The sequence below is a fragment of the Chaetura pelagica genome, unplaced genomic scaffold (assembly GCF_000747805.2).
Source record: "Chaetura pelagica isolate M959 unplaced genomic scaffold, ChaPel_1.0 scaffold364, whole genome shotgun sequence".
Lineage (NCBI taxonomy): Eukaryota > Metazoa > Chordata > Aves > Apodiformes > Apodidae > Chaetura > Chaetura pelagica.
Window position 1 is genome coordinate 3,495,481 of NW_009953089.1, and position 17,593 is coordinate 3,513,073.

The 17,593-nt window shown below is 39.2% G+C and overlaps 1 protein-coding gene across 2 annotated transcripts in view; it reads left to right on the forward strand.

Moving 5' to 3' along the window:
* IARS (isoleucyl-tRNA synthetase) overlaps positions 1-17,593 on the forward strand; it is a 105,074-nt gene that overhangs the window by 37,739 nt on the left and 49,742 nt on the right. For both annotated transcript variants that reach the window (XM_009997019.1, XM_009997020.1), the window contains exons 13-15: positions 8,433-8,559; positions 13,367-13,440; positions 13,798-13,992. In XM_009997019.1, coding sequence (XP_009995321.1) covers positions 8,433-8,559; positions 13,367-13,440; positions 13,798-13,992 — 396 coding nt within the window. The remainder of the gene's footprint in view (positions 1-8,432; positions 8,560-13,366; positions 13,441-13,797; positions 13,993-17,593) is intronic.

Consider the following 17,593-nt stretch of genomic DNA (forward strand, 5'->3'; position numbering starts at 1 on the left):
GTTTCTAGTGTTAGAGATTATTGTGCAGTTCTGCCATTGTTTACATAAGATCTACAGCACTGAGTATAGTGGAAAAATGAGCATTAGTGGAAGGAAAGCAGTGATGGGAGACAGTAAGGGACTTCAAAGAAGCCAAGCCTTTGTTCTTGTGTCTTCTTGGCACTGGAAAATACAAGGAGTGTAATAAAGAGCTCTGATGTATAGGTCCTGAGTTGAAAGTACTGGTGTTTTTCTTTTTTTTCCACTTTCATGCCTTAAACTCTGAGTTGTTATGGAAAATACCACACAGGACACATCCAAAAGGCCTTTCTGCTGAAAGTGAATTATCTAGTTTACGGAGTGTGACTTTTGCCCTCATTTTCTGCTGTTCCTGTATGGGCCCTCTAAGACCAAGTGTTTTCACATGCATCAAACACATTCATCTTTTGAGAAACTTTTGATCTTGGTCTTTCTCACCTTCGACCAGCCACCTACTTTGCTGAACAGCAAGCTGTCCTCCACCTTTGGGAAACTTAGATCACAAATTATTGCCTGTTTTGTGTCATAAACCCAAAAGCTGGTAGGATGTGCAGAGGATGGGACATAGAGCCCATCTGCAGTAGAAAGCTAATGTTTGTTCTGTTAAACGTTGGTTTTGTGCAGATGACAACTCGTGAGTCTGTACCAAGGGCAAGAGAATTTTAAGTCAGAGCAGAAATGTAGCATAATTGAGGAAAATCTGTTACCAAGTCCCATGATTTTCTCCTTTTATATTTTTTTTCAGGTTGTCTCATAGGATACTTTCTTTCCTTGTTTGCAACTGTTAATAAATGCATTTAATCTCATCTGAACAGTTTTAAATGCATCATATGTGAGGGGGATTTTGGGTTTTTTTGTTGTGGGTTTTGGTTTTTTTTCCTTTAATATAACAGTGCAATTGTCACTCCTTATTTTGCATCTTCAGTTCCACTTTTCTTAGTGAGGGAACCTGAATACAAATCATGTCTTCTCTCCAGTAGCAGTGGTGAAGTGCAGTCAGTAGATGGCAATGTTTCCTGAGGAAACAGCAAACCTGGTGTCATTGCCTGCAGTAGGAGGTGAAAAAAAAAATAAATTGCTGCAGGGTTAACCTTGTGTTTGTCTAATTTGGAGCAGCGTCAGTCAGAAGATTTTATTACTGGCTGTTATCAGACATTGTTGAGGATTAGAAGTGAATTCTGAGGCTTGTTGCAGTTGATTTTGATGGCTTGTGTTGTGCTGCATCCTAATTTTGCCCTTTCCTCTCAAAGCCTCTTGAGCAGAGATTGCCAGTGATGTCACAAATAGAGTAGGTATCTTTTCAGTCCCACTGAATGGTCATTAAAAGCTTGTTCTTTGGTTGAAGTAGTAGCTTGCTAAATAAAGACTCCAATTGTCAGTTCACTAAGCAATTATAGTACCGTGTGCTTAGGCAGCTGGTAAATCTGTCTGCAAGATGCAGGATGTTGAATGTCTGCCACCTTTATAGGATTGCCAACGTATACATAGGAATTGAAATGAATCCTAAGTGGTAATGCTGTTTAAAAGTACTTTGTAACTATAATGATAGAACCCTCCAAAGGGCACTATGCAGGAAGAAGAAAAGTGAACGCTTAATTATTCACTGCTTTTAGGATGCAGGGATTTTTGCTGTCACTGGTAAGATTAAGAATTTTAATAGCAATTAACACGGTGTCTGGGTCATACAAATAAAAGATGTCAGGATTTTTTTCTTTTATTAGGAGTTGATCATGAGATGGGAGGTTATGGCTTCACTTAATCTTGACTTGTCAGGCAGCTGTGGCTGCTGACGGCAGGGCTGTGATGCAGTCTGCAGCAGCATTGCAGGCTCAGGCTAAAGTGTTGGTTGCCATGGGAACCAGGATAAAAGAGTGAAGAAAAACATTGCTGTATTGAAATGACTGACAGCACCATTCATTTGGCAAATGTGAGCTGCACAGAAGCAGAAAATGCACTGGTGGAGGCATCCCCAACTCGTGTGGGGTGTGTGGTTGTACTATGCAGGAGAAGAAAAGTGAACGCTTAATTATTCACTGCTTTTAGGATGCAGGGATTTTTGCTGTCACTGGTAAGATTAAGAATTTTAATAGCAATTAACACGGTGTCTGGGTCATACAAATAAAAGATGTCAGGATTTTTTTCTTTTATTAGGAGTTGATCATGAAATGGGAGGTTATGGCTTCACTTAATCTTGACTTGTCAGGCAGCTGTGGCTGCTGACGGCAGGGCTGTGATGCAGTCTGCAGCAGCATTGCAGGCTCAGGCTAAAGTGTTGGTTGCCATGGGAACCAGGATAAAAGAGTGAAGAAAAACATTGCTGTATTGAAATGACTGACAGCACCATTCATTTGGCAAATGTGAGCTGCACAGAAGCAGAAAATGCACTGGTGGAGGCATCCCCAACTCATGTGGGGTGTGTGGTTGTGCCCCTTTCTAATCAGCTTTTGTGAATGGAGGAGGAGAAGGAGTCTTGCTGCAGTGGCAATTCTGCCTGCTTTGCAAACAGCTGACCTTTCCTCTCTCCCCCCCTTTCCTCTCTCCCACCTCCCCCAGTGCTTAATTAGGTCCATGTTATAGATTGGTGCTAATTAAAGTGTCAAAAGGGCACGAATAGTTGCTTATTTTATCTCCTTGAATTAAAAAGCATTAAAAATCAATTTGAGGGCATGTTGAAGGAGGCTTGTTATTAGAGTAAATTAACATAATGGAATTTAAGACTTTGTCTTCTATGGCTTAGTTAATGTTTAAAAAGAAAAAGAGATTCTACACCTAAAAAAACCCCTAAAAACAGCTGCTATGTTATGAATTTAAAATCTGTACAGATGTACTTAAAATATATAGGATAACTACTTAATCAGCATTAGTTTGGCTCTTAAAACTCAGTTAACTTCCTCCTTTCCAGGCATGTAAGTGATTCCTGATTGCAGGCGTCACTGAAAAAGTTACTAGCTGTCCAAATGAAAGGGTAGATCTGGGACCATCTTCTGAGAACTAAACATACCAGATGCTGTGTGCTGATCTGGTATGAGGTTTCCTAATTCACGCTGTTCAAGGGAGTTTTTTGTTTATCTACTTTATGTACTAACTCTTAGGGGACTATTTTTCAAATAATTCATAAGCTAAGAGCTTCCTTTCGTTGGTAATTATGAAGTAAATCTTATCCACTACACTAAGCTGCTGTGGTTTTTCAAAGAATATCATTAAAATTGGCTGCTGAGAAGAGTGATTCAGAGTGAGAATGAATTATTATATCTTTGTTATATCTTAACAGCTTTTAATGGCAAATTGATGATAAAATGTGTGAGGCTTCTGCCGTGGCAATATTTGACAGCTGTTTGTTTCAGCAGTGTATTTGTGTTTACAGAAAAGAGGGACAGTGATGCTTTGAGACAGTTCTATATCCTGTGGCCAGGGCAAGGTGAGCCAACTCAGAGGGTCATGCAGAGCACATCTGAGCTTTGAAATGGAATAGTAAGTTTAATTCAGTATTTACAGTTTTGAGCACAAGAGAGACACATCAAAATATATGTAAGGAAAAGGAATAGATGACTTAGTCCTTTTAGTTACTTTCCCTCTGGATGATATAACAATTCAGATTTGTTTACATCCTGCACATTTCTGGGGACAAGAGGCAGAAAGCAAATCTACTAATTATAGTTAATGTTGTTGCTGGAGTATTAATTTGGTGATGTGAAGTCACTGGATCAGCAGCTGTGGTAACTGTCACTGCACCTGTTCCTGCTCTTGGATTGGAGATGGTCACTAATTCCCTATTTTCAAATCCATGCTCATGTTACATGTGTGGCTTGTATGCTGGGTAGTATGTAGAGTTGGAAGGCAAAGAAAACAATTTCTGTTGAAATAAGCTAGTAAATGTGGTTAAAGGATGGGGTTTAGTTTTGCTTTTCGTGGGGTTTTTTTGCTAGTCAGATGGAATTTTTGAGACACTGTGTAAAAGAGGAGCTATCAAGAAAGGATGTGGGAGTTCACTAGGCAAAGGGCTTAGCAATGCATGGATTTAGCAAAATCCCAAATATGCCTCAAAAGTAGGAACATTCAAAATGGGACATACGAATTTGGAACAAATAATTTTTATCATCTGCAGCTTGTTATTATAGAGTTTTAAAGTTGGGAGAGTAAAATGGAAATGAGCTTTCAAACAGGTTGAAACTGATGTATTTGTATTCTAAATCTTTCTATTTTATAATTCGACAAATCAATATTTATTCCTTTGTGTTCCAAAGTTCAGTTCCCTGAACTTTTTGACTGCTGAAATGAAGTTTATTTAGTGCTCTATCCTGGGTGCCAAGAAAGTAGAAATAGCTGTGATCCCACACTGTTCTACACTTATGAATCAACAGCTTCACGACCTGCTGAGGCAGCAGTCTCCTTAGCCTTGCTAAATGTTGGAGAAAGAAGTATGAAAACCTATCTGTGTCATTTTGCAGAGGAGCTTGAAGGTCAAAGCCAACACAAGCTGGAGGTCAGTTGAGAAATCAAGTGTTTCTAACAGCACACTTCCAGGAGCTGCAGCAGGATGGTGTTAGGAGAGAATTTGCTTTGATTTCAGCTGCAACCTTGTGGAACTGTTTGATGCTGGAGCTCGACCTTTCCTGAGATCTGAATCTGGGCAGTGCCAGCAGCAGTGGTTTGCTCTGACCTGCAGCACTGGTCACCTCACTTGTCACACCCAACTGCAAACTTAGTGATCACCAGCATAAAACTGAGATGGGTGCTTTGAAGCTGAAGGGGGTTAGTTCCAGATACCGGGTTAGACATGAGCCTGCATATTGGTGTATGGGAAGGGGCTTTTATCATGTATCTTTGTGTTGTAAAACAGGAAAATTTGTGGGTAGCCTTGCCTTTGGTTTTGTCTTGTTTGTTCTTCTTAAACCTTCTAATTACCCATGCTGTGAGAACAGTTTTGATGCACAAAGGTCAGTGTCTGGTAAATTGTGCAGCCATGAACTTCCAAGGGGCTCTCTCAGCTTTTGGGTTTAGATAAGCAGGGTTTGTCACAGCCCAGAATTTCCTGAAGCCAAGGATTGTGGCTTTATCAGTCTTACCAATGGCAAATTGTGTTTGGAATGTATTTGGGCAGAGCCACAAAGATGCTGAAGGGAGTGGAACATCTCTCTGATGAGGAAAGGCTGAGGGAGCTGGGTCTGTTGAGCTTGGAGAAGAGGAGACTGAGGGGTGACCTCATCAGTGGTTACAAATAAAGGGTGAGTGTCAGGAGGCCAGAGCCAGGCTTTGTTCAGTGATGTCCAGTGACAGGACAAGGGCAATGGCAGCAAACTGGAGCACAGGAGGTTCCATGTGAATCTCAGGAAGAACTTCTTTCCTGTGAGAGTGACAGAGCCCTGGGCCAGGCTGCCCAGAGAGGCTGGGGAGTCTCCTTCTCTGGAGACATTCCAACCCCCCTGGCCACGTTCCTGTGTGATGTGCTCTGGGTGCCCCTGCTCTGGCAGGGGGGTTGGGCTGTGTGATCTTTTGAGGTCCCTTCCAACCCCTGAGATTCTGGGATTCTTTGAATACAGATGGAAAAATTATCTGGGAATTCTGAGAAAGACTGTGGGCTGATAGATTAAACACAGTACTGTCTAGTCTCAGGGTGATGCCAAGTTTCTTTGGGTTCTTACTGCACAGGAGCAAAGGGAGCAGAATTCCCAGGAAAGTGGCCTTCCTCAGGCTGCCCCTGCTCTCCTTAGTTGAGTAAAACAAGTAATTTCTCTGCAAACTTAAGAAATAATTATTTTGTGGAGTGTGAAGAGAAAAAATGGTTCCTTAACTAACAATGTGTAGCTGTATCTTTATTAACATTTTGCAAGAGAAGTACTAAGAGAATCTCTAAGAGGAGAGGATCAAAAAGAAATGGAAAAAAACCCCTGCAGAAACACTAACCTGGACTTGATGTTATTAATACCTGATCATTATGTTACAACATTGCTGAAAATACTCTGTACTGTCTTTTCTGCTTAGTGCAATAATTAAATAGAAGGTGCTGCTGATTTTTTTTTCATTCCTTTTTTTCCCTTATGATGTGTAGGTAAGTCAGAAATATTAGTCAGATATCTGTAGCTAAAACTAGTGAGACTAGATAAAAGGAACAGGCTGTAGTCTTTAAGAGCTGCTTGACTGATAGGGCTGGTCAAACTGGGCTCTAAATCTGTTTGAGATACAGGCTGCTCTTATTAAATGGCTATGTCAGTGTTCTTTCTGTGTCATACCCCTAAAGTGCCATAAATCATTGTTGCAAATGTAGTTCCTTGTGGTTTGATGATTAAGTGGTTTGTGTTTTATGTTCCACTAAAAATTGGCAGCAGGGTGAGACAATTTTACAAGAAGATGTAAATGATATGCCTTCATAGCTCAGAGAGAGAGAGTGAGGGAGCTTACCCCCCCATATATTTTTGTGGTTAATGTCCACTTTGGGGATAAAATTAATTTTTCATGCATGTTTTGAGGAGGCAGAGTTGAAACTCTTAGCATTTTAATGTCATTGGGGGATTGTTTCAGCCTCTAGCTATGTTAAATGGGACTAATAATTTCAGCTAATCAGTGTCTAACAACTTCTGAAAAATGGAAACTAGTTTAGGAGTGATGTAAAGAGAAGTTTTCCACATTAGTGGAATGTTAGGCAAATGCTAATGATCTTTGAACAGTTTCCACTTGTGTTTGGAGAGAGGGTCCCTTAAGGTCACCACAAAAAGGTTAATCATAATAAGTCCCACTTTTAAAACAAATGGCAAAAGCCTGTGTACATTTCTACATTTCAAAGCTGGGGAACAGCTGTCACATCAAACATTAGTCACTGACTTTATTTTTTATTTTATTTTACATTTTCCTTTAAAAAATGTTACCAAAGATAAATTTGCAACCAAAAGTAAATCTAGACCTGACTAGTGAAGCTGTGAACTTCAAGCTGGTATTTAGTGAGCCTTTTAATGGTAGGTTTTATCCATGTGAGACAATATTGCTACCAAGAAGTCTTCAGATCTCCACATGGCATCATCATGGGTAAAACTTTGGAAAGACAGTAGCTTTCATTTTCATCAGGAGATGGCTGAGGGATGCTCACACTTCTTAAATATTCTGCTACTGGGCCAAATCCTACTTAGTATGTCATATGAATCCATTCTTTTAATTTGTCCTCTGAAGGATTCTTTGGTTTTTATTACTCCTGGAGCTGATCTGTGGTTAAATGATCCAGAAAAACATATCTGATGCAGGATCAAGAGCTTCAAGGAGAAAAGATAGAGGAGACCATATGGTTTCTGTTGTTTGGCTGTTTCTTTCTTTAGAACCTCTGGATTTCTAAATCCATGTCTTACTTTTGGAAGGGCCCTTCTGGTTCCACTGGAAAAACAAACTCAGAAAAACTTGCCATAGTTTGCTCAAAAACTTAATTCTAGTGTTATTTGTATTATTGTTGGCTGTTCATTCACAGCTTCTGTCAATCTGTGACACTATCTCCAGGTCATTAATCCTGAGAGTTTCATGGTCTTTTTAAATGCACCTTTAGGCATGAAGAGGCTGTGTTGTTGACCTAAAAACCCATTGCTTTTCCTTACCTCCTATATTATAATTGTGTCAATAGCTAATTATTCGTTTACATGGTAAGAGAAAAAAATTGGTCACTAATCAATAAGGGAGGTTTGCACATGCAGGAAACTTGCTGGGCATCAGATCCTGATGTTACCTTTGGGCTCCAAGACACTTTCATGTGATGAAAATTTGTCTTTAACATCCCTCAGAGCCCTTCAGTGCTCAAAATGAGTTTTTAGTAAGTATTGTTCTGTTTTTCTGTTTGGCATGGGTGGTACTTTTGTTTTTTAATCAGAGAACAAAAGTGGAGATAGTGTGAAAAGGCTGCTTTTTTAGGGTATTTCAACTTGGAATTTCCAGCCTAAAGATAACGTGCAGATACTTGGATGCCCACTGTAAATGCAAGGTGCCTTTTGATGCTATTACCCTAGGCTTTTGAAACTTTGTCATTTCATTCAGCCCCAAAATCTATGTAAAATAAAGCAGTGGGATTGTTACCCACCTTTAGCCAGAATCCTCAGATGCTGGACTGTCCTGAGGATTTTTGGACCTGGTTTCGTTCTTAATTAATCTACGTATTGCACATGTTTTGACCAAGTTATTTTAGGGTAAAAAGAAGCATGGTATTTTTCCCTCCTGTAGCTTTCTTGGAGATCAAGGAGAGGCAGAAGAAAAGGTGTTGCATCTTGGGCAGCAAGTCCACAGGCCTTGCAGCAACCAGAGCTGTAACATGAATGTGCTCCAATTCATACACTCTGCTGAAACCCGCTCCTTTTGTGGATGAAATAAAATATAACCATTCTTCCTAGCTTCCTTATAACTTAAATACAGTGATAAAAAGAATACTTCTCTTACTTTTGGAACAGGGTTCCAGACTTTGTGAGGGAGAAACGTTTTGGGAACTGGCTGAAAGAAGCCCGGGACTGGGCCATCTCTAGAAACCGGTACTGGGGAACACCCATCCCCCTGTGGGTCAGCGAGGATTTTGAGGAGGTGAGTAAGAAAACAAAGGTTTGCAGCTGACAGAAAAGCCTGTCTGTTCACTCTGTTTTGATTATTTTGACAAACTAGTCTGTTAGACCTTCTACTGCCTCAGTTCTATTAATATATCTTAAGAGTATCTGAATATATCCTGTATATTAGAGGACAGATGCAACATGCACTTCTGTTCATGCATGTTTTCTTTGCTTCTGCTTGCAAACTGCAAGCCATTTTTCTTGGGTGTTATATTAGAATAAATGTTATCTTTCCTGGAAGAATTTGTAGTGATGGTAGATACAATGGAAATGACAAATACAATGAGAAAATGGCAAAGAAGAGATTTGTTTGTTTGTTTTCACTCGGTCCTTTCAGACTGTTTTTGAAATTCTAATGCTCAGTTCCTTGAAATGAATTGCTGAAGGCATAAGAACAGGTCCAGCATAGTAGAACAGTAAAAATACGTATTTGTAGTGCTACAAATATGAATGTAATAGGCTGTGAAAATGTGAATCTGGTGGAATGATGGAAGTGTTTAATGGGAATGCTAGAAATCAGGGGTTTTTTCACTTGTAAGGTACCCTGCAATTGGTAGCATAAAGCTAACTGCACAAGTGAATACTACACAGTTTTGATGACTGCTGTTTTCTGAGTGACAAAACACCAAGTTTTAACCTGTTCCTGAATGTATTTTTTTATTTCTGTGTGAGTTAATTCCATTAGACACCTAAGTCCTTCCTCCTGCTGGAAATAGAAAATGCTAATCAATGTCCATGGAAGGTGAACACTGATGGCAGCAGCATCCCAAGCCTTTGGTTTTATCTCCCTTGGTTTGAAGAAGTGTTAGTTTTGGTTTTAGATGTGTAAGACCTGAAATAGGAAAATGTATGCCAGAAAAGTATTTGATTGTCTTAAACTGCACTATTGCTTCAGTGTGCACCATAAAGTATATTTTATTTCATCTTTGTTGGAAATCTTGCTGATAGGCAGGGAAAGATGGGGGAGAGCAGGGAGTTCATCCTGGCAATTGTGATCGAAGTATCTGAGAAAGCTTTGGCATTTGAGTTCTTTTTTTATGTTCTGTTTGTAAATTACTGGCAAAGCAAGTTCTTCTGTCTCTTAGAATAGTTAATTTTTTTTATTCAGAATTTTAAGGTATAAACTGTCAGTCTTCAAACTTAAATTTAAGACCCTTGTTTGGTGTAACAGGTTTTTATAGACAAAGAAAAGGCTCAGTTTTGTGCTGAATTATTTCAAAACTTGGTTCTGCAGCTGGAAAAGGTTGTGTAAAGGCTACTTTACTCCCACTCCTTGCCTCTAATATTTAATTTTCTGTCCAGCCTCCCAGTGTCTGTATTCCTGTGTGTGCAGATTTTTGCTTTTTAAGATTTGTTTTTTAAAAATTATTTAAAAGCGTGATGTCCATCCTGGAACATTGACCTTTTCTTTAAAATTAGCTGCAAATATTCCTTGGGACTGGGTGTTCTGAATGATGATAGAAATGCCAACAGGTCTGTTCTTTTTACCCATAGAAGTTACACATTTTTGTTTACTCTAGAGTCTGAATGTTATGTTTCAATAGCTCAGCATTCTGGACCATGCTAAATTTCAAGTTAGGGTTTTTTTTAATGTTCACTCTCTTTTTATGCATGTGGGGTATAGTGTAAGCACTAAACCCCATTGGAAATGATGTGGAACTTAAGGCATAAGTAATGTCTGCTCTTGTATAGAAATAATATCCACTCAGAATGTCCTGATTTAGTTTTATTGCAGCCTAGTGCCATGTGAGATTGCAGAGCCTCCACTTCATGTCTTGTTCTCAAAAGAACACTTTGTCACATGCAATTATACTGTGCATATTAAATCCTGGAGAAGTAATACCAGTTCTGTATTTAATATAGGGTGAGGTGAATTAATTGTTATTCAAGTGAATTTTATTACAAATCAGTATTTGGTTTCCCACAGTCTTATTCTAGCCTTTCTTTTATTTTTATTTTAGCTTATTTAGTTTTATTTTATAATTACTAGGTAGAGAGACATAATGGAAGTTGAATTCTGGAGCTTGTGTTTATTAGCACATTTTTGCAGGCAGTTTATCATTTTACATTCCTAAATCTCAGTGATCTCCTCAGTGGAGGAACACATCTCATTTGAATTAGATAATAAGATTCTTTAATATAGCACCCAAGTTGATAAAGTGGGTATTGGTTGATTTTATAAGACTTGCATACAAGTTATAGTATCAAATACTCAGTGGTGTTATGGAAATCCTCTTTCCTTGCTTGTCACTCATGTAAACTGTTCACCCTCCACTGGTTTTTGTGCTCCCAGTCTTGAGTAAGATTTGGAACAAGAGGACTCTGGCTGTGCTCTCCTGAAGGGTGCTCTGAGCCTGCATTAAGGCTGCCACTTTTAGCTGACCTTAGCTGTCATTTCTCTTTCTAATTACTAGTCAGAAGATGCTTTCTGAAGATCCCAGAGTATCTGGATTGTTTCTGTGAACACTCCTTATTCTTGGATTATAGATACTTAACGGAGCTAAAATGACAAACCCAGGAAACATTTGTACTTAGCAGGGACTGCAGAACTATGTCCCAGGAACACTGAGATCCATGAGTGCTCCTGCATGGCTTTATTCTTCCTGTTTACGTGGATAATCCTGGATATAATGCTAATGTTCATGTCATTAAGAGTATTTAACCTTAACCTCTGAGTTCACATTAGGTTTCAGTGATGCTGAAACAGGGTTGAACAGACCCCAGTCCCAGCCTAGATATTTCAGTCTTTGCTGTCCACTATTAAATGCTGATACAGCTGGTTTTGTTGTTGATGTGGCCAGAAGATGGAATGGAGGAGGAAAAAGTGACTGGGAAAGGGGCCGGGCTACTAAAGTAGACATTTCTGTTGAAGAAAAGTATCTGAAGCCATAGCTTTGATTTAAGAGCATATATCAGGTGTTTTTTCTTGCAGAAGTGAGTGGGTATGCCCTAATGAGGGATCAGATTTGATTAGCATCTACTTGCTGTACTGTTCTCTTGTCTTCCAGTATCTAATGAGCTACCCTTGGGATGAAGTAGCTTCATCTGGCTGACTCAAACAGGGGCAGTCTCTTTCAGTGTGGAGAGAGCTGCATTCCTCTGGTGGTTGTTGGATTTTTCGTGTGGATTTGGGGTTATTTCTTCTAGGAATGTGTTCCTCAGGGTGCAGTTCTGCAGTTGCATCCAGTATATAGAATCTTACTTGAGTATTGAAATAAGTAAACTTGAAATAAATGAAATAAAAATTGTTGCTTCAAAAAGCAACATCTTTTAACCCAGAGCATGGTGTGAATGAATGTTCCAATATTAAGACTAGCAAAGATGAAGTAATCAGTGTATCCAAGGGTCATTTTTAGCCATGCTGCTATTAAAATCTTTTCCTCTGCCAGCAGTGCTGAACTAAGCACCTGCTGCCTGCTCACTTGAGCTTGTATGATTGTTCATGGGGCCACACAGTGAATGAAGAACAGATCTGGGTTAAAAATAATTTATTTATAAAGGTGTATTTTGAACTGAGATCAATCCCCCACTGTAGACTGTTGTACTTCCCTGTCATAATCATTGTAATGCTTCACTTCCTATAGGAAAATAAGACAAATAAGCAATGAAAAAATTGCATTTCCAAATTAGTATAACAATGAAAGGCTGTACTTAGTAATGCAGATCAGCATTTGAATCAGACTGGGAAAATCATGGCTTAAAAACCAAATCAGACTGAGTTTCTGTCTCTGTAATTCCTGACAGTTTAATCAGAAATAAAACCACCACAACCTTTTAGTTAGTCATAGTTTCTGTGTGTATACATATGCATATATTTAAGACCAGCAATAGGAATTGAGCAGTACTCTGACTTACTGTATCTTAAGAGCAAGCTAGGAAGTTAGCTCATGTGACAAATCCTGCTTTAACTCCTTCCCTGTCACATTGGTCAAAACCAAATCTTTCCCCTGGCAGTTCTGAATTGGACTGGTAGCATGTGGGACTGGCTAGCCAAGATCCAGACCTGTGCTGCAGTCTGTGGCTTGTGAATCCTGCCAGGTGAGACAGGGCTATAAGCCTCTGGGAGGGTTAAACTTCATTAAAATGTAAAGCAAAGAAACCAGTCCTATATGCAGTTTTTCCCAATCATATGTTTCATCAACATTTCATGGAGTTGATGTGAGTCTGTTGCTGAAACTTTTTGTTTTATTCTTAGTGTGTTAATGCAATAAACCCAAGAAAAGTGTGTACCTTTCATAACAACCACTTGTTAGCTGTGACACGTTTTTTCACTTTAAATAAGATGCCTTTAATATGAACAGTTGAGTGTACCTGGGCTGGAACACTGCTACTCAATTATGAGCAATTTAGCTGCTTACTTAAGCTTCAGAACAGGAGCCTGGGATCTGCAACTCCTGTTTGTATAAAAGTTAGGATCACTGAATTTTCTGAGGTGGTTGTGTTATGGGTTCTTGGGAAAGAAAAAAACACACAACAAACCCTCCCCCTCAATAAACTCAGACAACAAAACCCTGCCTTTTTTGATATCTGGACAACATGCTTTCACTTTCAAGTCTCCAACTATTCTGACATGAGTTGTTTTAAATCAGGGTGATGGTCTCTGATCTCATTTGCTGCTCTGTTAGATTGAAGAAGGGGACCTTACACAAACATTTTTATTGGCATGTCAGCTTTATCAGCTCTTTTAGAAGATACTGACTGATCTACAGGTCTCCTGTGTAATGTTAACAGAAATTGCTGCTGCTTGCAAATAACTGTCTGAATTTCTTGTGTGCCTCTTGCAGGTAGTTTGTGTTGGTTCTGTAGCAGAATTGGAAGAGCTGTCTGGAGTGAGAGTCACGGATCTCCATCGAGAAAGGTTGGTCATGGAGACTGTTAACTAGTTATTAAAAATAATTGAGCAGACATAAAAACTGATTTTCTTTGCCCAAAAACCCTGGGAAACAATTAGGGAAAACAGAAAAGTAGTGAGAGGACTTGTAATTAACATGTATAAATTTCCCTTTCTTCTGTCTTGGACAAGGCTAATAGAAATAAACATCTCTAAAATAGCCTCCAATTATAAAAACTGTCAAAGGAAAAGCTGAGCATTTTGAAGAGTGATTAAAATGAAACCCAAAACTCCTGCCATACCTAATGTGCAAACACAGCGTGAGCTTTTTGTGCTAATTCCTGTTTTTGTTTAGAATGTATCAACCTCTTTTCTTTCCCATAGCATCGACCACCTAACGATCCCCTCCCGCTGTGGCAAGGGCTCCCTGCACCGGGTCCCTGAGGTTTTTGATTGCTGGTTTGAGAGTGGAAGCATGCCTTATGCACAAGTCCATTATCCATTTGAAAACAAAAAAGAACTTGAAGATGCTTTCCCTGCTGACTTCATTGCTGAAGGCATTGACCAAACCCGAGGATGGTAATTTCCTGCCACTTCTTTTGTGATATTAATTCTGCTGTTACACACGTACGATCCTGAAATGTTGTGGAGTGTCAGTAATTGTATGACTTTGCAGTAAAAGGCAAGGTATTGTAAAGCTTGGTGACAAATGTGTTGCAGAAAGACACCATGTTAGCAAGCAATCTTCCTGGACCTTGTGGAAAACATTTTTAGGTAATAGGGCAGCTCTTTGGCCTTCTCGGGAAGAGTCTCAGCAGCCGAATTTTCGTAGAACTTTGAGTTATCTGCTCAAAACGTAACAGCAATTGAGTCAGTGCTTGGAGGACTTCAAGCCATTGTGTAGGCTAGTAATTCTTGCCCCTTAGATTTTGAGTTTTGGTTTTATATGAGTGTGTGTGTGTGAAATTTACATCAAAACTTATGTTGTTAATATCTTATTTACAAAAATCCAATTTTCTAACTGAAAGCTTCATCTTATTTGATTCCTCACTGCTTATGCTTTTCAGTCCTTGATGAAAATTTTTCCCTGGTCTCAGATTTTCACCGGGTAATGTTCTCATACATACATGCATGCAGGCATACATACAGTTTTAGCTCTGGCATTTTTAAGTGTTTATTCTATTTTTTAAGTTTGAGGTTGGCTGTGAGAACTGACAGATTTTTAAGATGTATTTTTTTGTGTTCTTGATGAGTACATTCAACTAGGTACAAGTAATGCTCTCCTTCCAGTACCTTGAGTTATTAGTGTTAAAATAAACAACATTCCTTTGGGAATTCCTTTTTGCCCACTCCTCCCTCAGCAAGCCAACCAACCCACACAAAGCAGTAAGATGTTGGCTTTTGTGTGTTCATCAAGCTTTGATCAAGACCAGGAGGCTTAAGCAGAGAAATGTGAGGCATGATGCTAAATAAAAATGAGTTTCATTAATGTAGCAGAAGGTGTCTTCTCTATGCAGCCCCTTACTTGTGATGCAACAAATGACCTCCTGAAATGAAAGTTACAGTTGCAAGTTTGGCAGCTGGGGAGAGATGACTTAAGGATCATTTAGGAAAAGGTGGACTTCTCTTGGCATATTAAATACTTGCTCAGAATATAGCTGCCCCTTGCCTAATTAGTGTCAGGCATAATGCTTTTAATGGGTCCTCAAAGCAGTACTTCAGAGGTCAGCATGAGAGAAACCTGATGAACTTAATAAACACTTTTTTTTTTCCATATAAGTGATAAAATACTCAGATTGTCTGAGTCTGACCTCTTACATGTATAGTGACTTTCTTTTCATATTTTTTTTTTCCTGAAAAAGTAATAGTCTGTGTTAAGCCATCTGATCTTTAATTTTGTGCTCTCCACAACTTTGTCACAGCTTATTAGTCATGGTGCTTTCCAGTGTTGCTGTGCAGCTCAGTACTGTCAAGGAGCATAAAACCCACCAGTAGAGGGACAAACTGCTGCTCTTCAAGCAGTGCTAGATCCAGTGTACACAGTCAAGCCTGTTTCTTCTTTTACTTTTCTTGACTGTTGCATAGAGGATGTGGATACAGCACTGTTAATTTGACAAATACTAACTTGGAACATTATATATGACATTATATTTTATATAATAACTGTTGAATCTTGAAAAAAAGTGATAGGTTTTGTTTATTTGGGAGAAAAACTGCTGACTTTGCAGCAGGTGTGCTTTTGGGACTGGAGGAGGCTAGTAAAGTGTTAGAATGAAAAAGGAATGGAGAACAACAGCTTGAGAAGTAGTAATATTAGTGATTCCATGTGTTAGTCTGTCTGGGATATTGCTAATTATGCCCATGGAAAGAGAATTAAAAACTTAGTTTCCCTTCTTTCCTTCTGTCTGGAAAAAAATAAATTGTGAGGGTTTTGTCTGTTTGGGTTTTTTTTAATAAAAGAGACAAAAAAAACACATGATAAAGACATAAAATGCATGTAACAGGCATGGTCAGAAGCTGTTTTTTCTCCCTGATGCATTTTATTTAAAAAAAGTAAAATAAAAATTCTACTGTGTAATAATTCTTACACTGTGCAAGGCAGCTACTGAATTGTAAAAGTTCAACAGCATTAAAAAGGTTTGGGATTTTTATGTGGATTAAAAAAAAATATGTCTGGTATTAACAAAAAATATAGGAGGAATGATCAATTTTAGGTTTCAAGGTTTAGCTCATTGAGATGGGGATGTGGATGGATCAGTATGTGTCACACAGCAGTGTTTTTTCTATTGCCATGCTTTGGAGCATGTGTGGGAGAGGTGACAGATGAAAAGATAAGTTTGATCTCATGCCTCCAATAAAGCTCTCTAGTGCCATTAACAAATGCATTTGTAGTTTTTACACAAGTTGGGCCTTTTCACAGTATAATATGAATCTAAACTTGAGTGTGGTGCACTGTGCAAATCCACTGAAAGATCATGTTTCCAGTTGGTGAAGTTGTGTACTGGAGGCAGTGTGCAAAGGGAGACTTGCACATGCCAGGCTGGAGTAGATTGCTTTTTGGTTTCCACATCAGCCTAAGAGTTACTGGAAGTCTTCACCTACCTGATTCTGTCCCACCTGTGGTGCAATTATCAAACCACAGGCTTCAATGTTTGGTGGTTATACCTTTGCCCCTGGTGCTCATGTCTGTCAAGGAGCTGGTGCTTTGATGACAGCTCAAGTTCTGTGATTTGCCAAAGAGCACTTGTTTTGTGAAAGAAAGAAGGAATTAAGATGTGAAGTGGTGGCTTTTTTTGGTAAGAGATAAAGCTGTCTCAGGCTGTTCTTAAGAAGGGTTCTCTTATAACTGTTTTACTTACCTATTTAGTTATCTTGGAAAAAATGAGGTTGTTTTGAAGAGAAAACTTGTATGTCTTCCTGCCAGTGTGACAGTGCTATCTCATAATGGGCCTAAGTGAACAACAAGCTCGTGAATTCTGAAGTGTTAAGAGCATAGTGTGATTTTTTTATTTGAAGGATTCTATAAAAAGTCTGAAGATGGGGCATGAAGATTGGTTTGTGTCAGGTCTGAGACTGCAGCTGGCACAAAGTGAGGCCTGGCAGGTGGTGAAAGGCTTGGGAGGTGGGAGCCTGATGGCTTCTGTTTGACTCAACAGAGAAAGGAAGAGAGTTAGAGGGGGAAGCATGTGACCAAGATGATGAGCTGGGAGAGTGATCTTTTTGATGACTTCCCCCATGGGTATGAAAAGGAGCTGAATTGTATTTGTTAAGAACAGAGGAAGAAATCTTGTAGTTGGGGTCAGGGTTAGGATTATTTGCAAGACTGGCAATTTGGATGGATTGGTTCTATCTCTCTGATTGTGTGTTTGCAACAAAACTTAAAGTCCTCATCAGAATGTGGTGGCCTCTAGGGAATTAATGGCTGAAGGGTTTTGGCATGAATCACAGGATTATGAATTCACCCACAATTGTTGAAGAAGGCAGAAAACAGACAAGGAATGCTTTCTCCCTTTTGGGAGTAGTGGAAGAGGAGGGAAGAAGAGCAAAGCTGTGGCCTTATGTCTCTGTGGTGTTAAGCTTTTTTACAGTTGTTTTGGCTGACAGATGTGTATCTGCAAGGATGCAACTAGAAGCAGACTGAGATTTGGTGAAGGATTAAATCACAGAGATAAGTCGAGGA